Source organism: Prionailurus viverrinus, chromosome A1 (assembly GCF_022837055.1).
Source record: "Prionailurus viverrinus isolate Anna chromosome A1, UM_Priviv_1.0, whole genome shotgun sequence".
In the NCBI taxonomy this organism is placed as follows: Eukaryota; Metazoa; Chordata; class Mammalia; order Carnivora; family Felidae; genus Prionailurus; species Prionailurus viverrinus.
The window spans coordinates 203,239,698-203,247,434 of record NC_062561.1 but is presented as its reverse complement, the minus strand read 5'-3'; the positions used below and the strand labels follow the sequence as shown (position 1 = coordinate 203,247,434).

At 45.3% G+C, this 7,737-nt stretch overlaps 1 protein-coding gene across 2 annotated transcripts in view; it reads left to right on the top strand.

Moving 5' to 3' along the window:
- The first annotated feature begins 2,607 nt into the window (after nt 1–2,607).
- Nucleotides 2,608–7,737, top strand: part of PARP8 (poly(ADP-ribose) polymerase family member 8) — a 183,916-nt gene continuing 178,786 nt past the window's right edge. Inside the window, exons 1-2 of one of the 2 annotated variants that reach the window (XM_047850835.1) lie at nt 2,608–5,807; nt 6,813–6,914. In XM_047850835.1, coding sequence (XP_047706791.1) covers nt 6,824–6,914 — 91 coding nt within the window. In that variant the 5' untranslated portion in view covers nt 2,608–5,807; nt 6,813–6,823. Of the gene's footprint in view, nt 5,808–5,848; nt 6,726–6,812; nt 6,915–7,737 lie in introns of those variants that run through there. The other variant, XM_047850824.1, reaches the window with a different exon arrangement.

Below are 7,737 nucleotides of genomic sequence, written 5' to 3'. Positions count from 1 at the left end.
CTCAGATTTTAGATGAGAAAACTGAGAGTTTAAGTAATAACAAATTGTGGTTATGTACCTTGTCCAAATTTACATCACTAGTAAGTTGGAGTGTCAGAGTTTGATCCGAACTCTTCTACTTCAAAATCTACTTCAATCATCACAAGCCTTTCCTGGGATGAGTGTTAAAAATGCTTCACAACTGATACCACAAAGAAGAAAATGAATGCGTATAGTGGAAGTTTTTACCTGACTTGAAACAGATAAATTATTGAAATTACATGAAACACAATTCACTGCCAAGAAACCAACCAATCAACAAAAACTCCACATGGTTAGCCAGCTAAAACTCTTTGGAAATTCCATATATCCTTCTTAGTTAGGTACATTACAAGCTCAAATTAGTTGGAGAGAAACCTATTTAAATTGATTTAATCCACTTTCCACAAATTTACTTGAATCTGGAACAATTTGGAGGGAAATATCATTATATAATATGAAATTAATATCCAATGGCACACTCTTACAGAAATGCTTCTCTTCTGTGGAGATAGCATGAAATATTCAAGATCATAACAAAAAGAAAATCAATTAATCAATGCATATGTACTGAGTTTCACCAGTATATACTCAGCACTGTGCCAAAGGTTATTTAGGAGCAGTGGAAACATAGAGTAACAGGGCAATCAAATATTCAAGAAACTTAAAACAACAACACTAAAACAGAGTAATTAAGATTTCATGTCAATTGAACAATTATTCATTACACTACTTCCTTTGCATCCTATTAAAATAATTTCAATCAAAAGTTCTTCTGAAGTTACTAAGATGAGTGAACTTACAGTCTAGAAATGGGGAATTCAGGGAAGAAGAAATATTAGTGAATTGGTGAAGTTAGGAAAGACTTTTTTTGAGGAAGTAGTTTTGATCTGAAGGAGTTAGCTTTAAATTTTTTTTTAATGTTTATTTATTTTTGAGAGAGAGAGAGAGAGAGAGAGAGAGAGAGAGAGAGCATGAACAGGGGAGGGACAGAGAGAGAGGGAGATACAGAATCCCAAGCAGGCTCTAGGCTCTGAGATGTCAGTTACAGAGCCTGACTCTGGCTCGAACTCATGAACTGTGAGATCATGACCTGAGCCAAAGTGGGACCCTTGACTGACTGAGCCACCCAGGCACCCTTGAAAGAGTTAGCTTTAAGTTTTGTTTGTTTGTTTGTTTGTTTGTTTGTTTGTTTTTTAGAGAGAGAGAGAATCCCAAGCAGGCTTCATGCTCATCGTGAAGCCCAATGAGAGGCTGGATCCCATCACCCTAGGATCATGACCTGAGCCAAAATCAAGAGTCTGATGCTCAACTGAGTGAGTCACCCAGGTGCCCCTAAATTGTTTATTATTTTTAATAAATAAAAATTTAAAGTTTCTGTCTGACTAAAGCATATCTATGGCAGAAACGTGATTACTATCTGAAATATATAAAGGTCTCCTATAAATCAATAATAAGAAGTCAGAAAACTCAATAAGAAAATAGAGAAAGGCTGTGACAGTCATACTCAATTATACTTGTACACTCAAAAGACTATACCATTTACCAAAAAACACTTGAAAAGATGCCCAATATCACTAATAATCAGGGAAATACCAACAAAATAAGATGAATATTTTTCATCCTCCCTGCTAAAAAAGATAAAGATTTGTAGTACCTATTACTGGGAATGATGCAAGAATTAGTAATCTCAAAAACAGTTGGTGGAATATAAAATAGGGTTATTTTGAGAGTAATTTGTTTATACCTATCAAATTTTTAAATTGTCAGTTCCCTGTGATCCAGTCAGTCCACTTATACCAATATATTCCAAAGAAACTGCTGAAATTGTGCATAAAGATATACATTTATTGCAAATTGTTTTAATCAGAAAACATTTTGAAAAACCTATCATGACTGCAGAGGCATGGTTAAAGTATATTATGGCCTGTCGGTTCAATAAAATTCTGTACGGTAGCTGAGAGAAATGAGCTAGATCTCTTTGCACTGACATAGAAAGTTCTCCAAGACAGTGGAAAAACAACACGTTTACGTGTTGCAAAACAACACGTATTATGTGATTCCTTTTAAATTAAGATGTGTATGTATAAGCCGATGAACATATATATGTGGATATATAAATCCAAGAATGAAAAGATTCTCTTGTAACTATTAATACTAATTATCTTTGGGATCAGGAGTGGATTTAGGGGTTTAGATATGTAGGAATTTTCAAATTTTGCTCTCTGTATTAATATATGCTTAAGTAGTTTGCATTGAGAATATATCCACGCATTATTTACGCACTTTTAAAAATAAACCAAGGGTGGGGCGCCGGGGTGGCACAGTCAGTTAAGCGTCCGACTTCAGCCAGGTCACGATCTCGCGGTCCGGGAGTTCGAGCCCCGTGTCAGGCTCTGGGCTGATGGCTCAGAGCCTGGAGCCTGTTTCCGATTCTGTGTCTCCCTCTCTCTCTGCCCCTCCCCCGTTCATGCTCTGTCTCTCTCTGTCCCAAAAATAAATAAACATTGAAAAAAAAATAAAAAAATAAATAAATAAAAGTTGAAAAAAAAATTAAAAAATAAATAAAAAAAATAAACCAAGGGATAGGTATACAACAAAGTAGAATGAATAAGTGAGTACAAGCTGAGAAGTGGGAGTTTGTTTTAATGGGATGATGAGACATCTAATTTAATGAGGGCCAAGGATGCTTCTATGGTAGAAACGGGAATTAAAGTTTATGGAGAGACAAATGGGACGAAATTAAAGAGAAGTCTGGAACTAGAAAGAGCAGTTCAGTTTTTCTGTTACAGCTTTGGTGTTAGTTAAGTGTCTTAAAGTTGCTAGAAAGGGCTATCAAATCTCAACGAAACCAACACGATGCTCCATTTGACCTTAGGTTAGGCGATATGGTAAAGACCAAATTGAGACAAATTCCACAACAAACTACCTAAAATTCACTTCCATTTTGTCGAGTTTATTCAAGGGTGACTTTGTTTTGCTCATACTTTGATTGCTAGACCTACCAAATGAGGTTAGTGTAGCAGGATCAGTTTCTCCCAAAGCAATACTGCAGAAAGAATTGCCCAAATCCACTTTATTTAGGAAAGGCCAGTTGGGCCTAGCAGGCATTTTGAATTTTATGGATTTCTGTCCATTACAGAGCCACTGCAAGAAGGTCTTATAGATCGTAGGAAAGAATTTTGAGATCCCAGTGACTTCCCATTTCTCTCATATAAAATCCCACTTCTTCCCATTGGCTTAAAAGCTCTTGGTGATGTCTTCCCATCGCGATCCCTCACGCTCTCTCTCTCCCTTTTTCACTCTCATTCTACCTCAAAAGCAAATTATCACAGTGCAGTTTCCAGGGCTGACCAAGGCTGCTTTGCGTCCCCAGGGGCATTTGCTACTGATGACACCATCATGCATTTGGGAAAGGGGGCTGTTCTCTTGCTAATTCTGCCTCCCAACCTCTTTTCTTAATTCCTAAGAAATAACAGAGGTCAGGCTTTGACTTTTCTTCAGATGTAACTGAGGACTGGGATTCCTTTGGGAAAGGAAGTTCAATGCAGGAAAGGGAAAGATAACTGCCACTAGTAGAGGCTATTTTGAGAGCCTGTAGGCTCCAGGCCTGTTTCAGAATCCATTAAAGGGCTTCTTGTTGGCTTAACTCCTGGCCTGCTGCCATTGGTGAGGCCAGTTTACTCTGAAGTGAGACTTCTGAACGTTTATTTTTCTCAAAGTTCAGCTCAACTGCTGAACGTTTTGGAGAAAGGTAAAAGTTAATTGCAGTCTATGTCCCTGCTTCGAGAAGTTAATCAACTCCTTTGTGCCTCAGTTTCCTCTTTTGTAAAATGTGAAGAATTATAGGAACAGCTACCATCTAGGAGTATTGTGAATATTAAATGAGTTAATCTATGTAAAGCATATAGAGCAATGTCAGGCTGTTCTCATAACCTCTGGATACGTATGACCTATTAGTTACTATGTCACAACCATTGAACTTAATGCTACATTTCCATTGCCTTATGCTTCTGGGTCTTTTAGTATAGGTGAAAAATTTACATTTTTCCTCTAATAAATTTTGTTTTTTGGCTTGAGATTGTTTTTCTAACCTGGTGGGAGTTTTTTGACTAGACCCAATCATCCAACGTATTGATTATTATCTTGAATTTACTATAGCACACTACCAGAGTTCTCTCTCATTGTGAATGATTTTTATTTATTTAACAAACTGATTAAGGGCCCTATTATGTGATGTGTTCCTGAATGCATGTGAGTATGTGTGTGCACACAGGAGTGGTTAAGGCAGGGATATAACCTCCTCATCTCAAACATGCATACAGTTTTTAATCACTGTAAAATAAGCTAAATTTTAAATAAGAGTCTGAGATGAGGTCAGGTAAATGAGATGTTGGCTGTGGGCAGAGTCTGCAATAATTATGCCATAAAGATCTAGTATGGAACACTGATGCATGGTTTTTATTAGAGAAACTTCTCTTGCAAAAATGCATGCCACGAAAGAAAGGGTTTTTTTAAATCTTATCCCTTAACATTTAAAAATATTTAAATATATCACACCTTAAGGGCATGCACAGAGTGAGGTCAGTTTTGTTTAACAAAACCAGGGCAGCCTGTGAGGCTTGAAAAGAAAATCAAATATAGGACAAATCATAAGAAGCCCTATTTTTTGAAGGGAGTAGTAAACCAAGAAGTGATCCAGACAAAAAAACATCAGGTAGGTTTAAGACTATTTCAAATTTATTTGTAGTAAGGGATTTCCTTGGAGAATGAGAGCTTCGTGGATAAGGAGATAACCATCAAATACATTTGGGGGAGTTGATAGATCTTAAGCTTTGTAGAGAAGTGAGAGCACAGAATGATAGGGGGAAGTACAAGTGATACCCTGTGGAAGAGAAGGAAGTGCTTTTGGTAGCCAAGGGGCCTACACGCCCAGGAAGAACATGAACCTGCCCTGCCCTACACTGCCCTACGCAGGAAGTTTCAGGACAGGTCTGAGCAGAAAATGTACTGCATTGTGACTTTGACATCAAAGATGGCAGTGGTCCTGAGTGCAGAGGAACATTTCCTCTCATAATTCATGATGAATGTGATGTGTTCTAGGCTGTTTGACAAATCATTTCATGTTTTCTTTTCTGCAGGATAAAGGATTTGCAACACTGGAACATATGATTTCTCACTGCATTTGTCTCTGGAATCTTAAGGTTCTGTCGGGGGTGATAGCGATTTCTAATTCTCCTAAACATCATGTTGCCGCTTAATCAGAATCCAAATTGGACTGATTAAGGGTCTGAGGCAGTTTGTCAACTCCTGCATACTTATGCTGATAAGGAAGTTGGCTAAGACTGTGTTACACGTAAAGAAAAGAGGCTGCAAGGCACCACCGTTCATGCATTCAACCAACACTTAGGCCTGCCTCCTGTATTTCAGGCACTGCACCAGGCCCTGGGAATGCAGAACCAGCTGAGACATGGTCTGCTCAGGGAAGCCTTCTCGGTGGAGGACAAAACAACAAGAAAAGTGCCATTGGAGGCTCGTCCTAGGGCATGTGGCAATATAGAGGCAGGACGGCTACATCAGCCCTGCCCTGTCCTTAGGTAGAACGGGGAGTAAGGATCAGAGCAGCATCTCACTTCTAAACCAGACAAGATTGTAGGAGCTTTCCCCTGACCGGCAAAGGAGTGGCTTTTTAAAACAAGCCAGATATCCATCTTCTAGGGAGACCCTGGCACGTGCTCGTTGCCTCTGCCAATTTTTTGTGGACGGAAATCCCTAGGAGGGAAGAGCTGGTGAGTGTTTGGAAGTAGAGGAAGTCCCTCGAAAGGGGCTGCATTTCCTAAAGGGTGTCCCAAAGGGGCTGGACTATTTCCATCTGGGAGAAAAAGACTCCGGCAGGGAGGGCACGGGAAGGTGTATGTCTGGAGGCGTGTCAAGGCTTTTTCCATCTTGCCTGATGGGGCAAGAAGGAAAGATTTGTTCGTTTTATTTATTTATTTTCGATTTTTAAAGATTTTTCTTTTCCCTTTCCCCTCCCTCCCAGCCACTCCGGTTTGGGTTTTCCATATGACTCATAATCCCTTCCGAAAGTGGAGTCGAATTCATAAAAGTGGTGGAAGGGGGGGCAGGCTGGGAGCCCCGGGGAGTCTTCACTACCTACATTCCCACTCAGCCCCCGGCGCGAGCGGCGGCCGGGGCGGGGACGCCCAGCCTGCGCCGGGGATGGCGGATACTATTCACACCCCGGCGGCCGGGACCCGGTGACTGGGCGCGGGAGGGTCTGCAGCGGGCGGCGCTGCAGCAGCAGCCTCGGCACGGCCGCCGCCGCCCGCGGGCGCGAGTGTGCGCGGGTGTGGAAGGCCGGCGTGCGGGCCGCGAGGGGTGTGCGCGCGTGAGGCGGAGCGGGGCTCGCCCCTCGCCGGCGCCCGCCGCCCCGCCGGTGATCGCTCTCCGGCCGTCTCCAGCACCTTCGGGCCCCCCACGGCCGTTGGTCCGGGCGGGGGAGGGAGAAAGTGAGACTCGGTGTCATCACCATCCATTGTCAGGAGGGGAGGAAATTGGAATCCAGCAGTGGCGAGCAGCAGCTGGGCGGTCACATCTGGGAATGCAAAGCCGACCTCCCCCTCCTCCTCCTCCTCCACCACCTCCTCCTCTCTCACCCAGGATCACTTCCGAAACCACTTCGCCTTCAGCCCCTGCCTCGGCCAGAGGTTTCATTTTTAACTGAATATTTGCGAAAGCTGGAAGCGTGCGAGGGGGGTGGGGTGGGGTGGAAATAGCGGCTGCTTCTTTTCCAGGGATTTATTTAATGGGGATGTGTTCAAGGCAAGAGCGAATTCAGAAGGATATCGACGTCGTGATCCAGAAGTCCAGAGCCGAGAAGGACTGCCTGTTTGCAGGTGAGTTCTCGCCTTTCCGGAGCCTCCGACCCAGAGCCAGCTTCCCTTGCCCGCCCGCCGCCCCCCTTCCCAGTTTTCTGACCGCGACGTGTGTGGCTCGGGCTGGGGGTGGGTTGCACGTCCCCGTTCCGGGGTTCATTTGGCAACAGCTGCTGCAGCGGGAGCGGGAGCCAAAAGGGGGAGGGGGCGCCAGCCTCTCCCCTCCTCCCTTCCCCCCTCCCCCCCAGTCTGGGGCGGCCACCAGCTCTGGGGGCAGAACCACCGTGGCCCGAAGCGGGGTCTAGCCAGAGGGGCCGTGCGTGGTCTTTTTACCCCCTTGTGGATGCCCGGAGCGTCTCAGCCCGCCTCCGGGCTTTCGGCAGCGGCGGCCGAGCCGGGAGGGGAGGACCCGCGGGTTTGCGCAATGGGCTGAGCGGCGGCAGCCGGGAATGGAGCCCGCTGCGCTGCGCTACGCTGCGCTGGCTGGCTGGCTGCGCCCGGCGCCGAGGCCCTCGGGGGGCAGCGCTGGCCGGGTCTCCCCGCCTTCAGCTCCAGCTAGTCCCCAGCGACTGGCAGCGCGTTGCCCCGGAAAGAGAAGGGACTCCCGGGGTTTCCGAGGCGCCCTGCTCCCCTGCCTGGGGGTCGCCTTTCGTCCATTTTGCTCCCCCGGGAGAGGGATCGGATTTTGCTTTCTCAGCCGCGAGCTCCGCTGGGGCAGCTTCCGGCCGCCCCTACCGGGAAATTCCCGCCGTTGCCATGGCACCCGGCACTTGTTGCGGGGGGCGGCCTCCCGCGGCACCTGGCCCGGGGTGCGCAGCATCCCCTTCGGCGTGGCGCGGAGAGG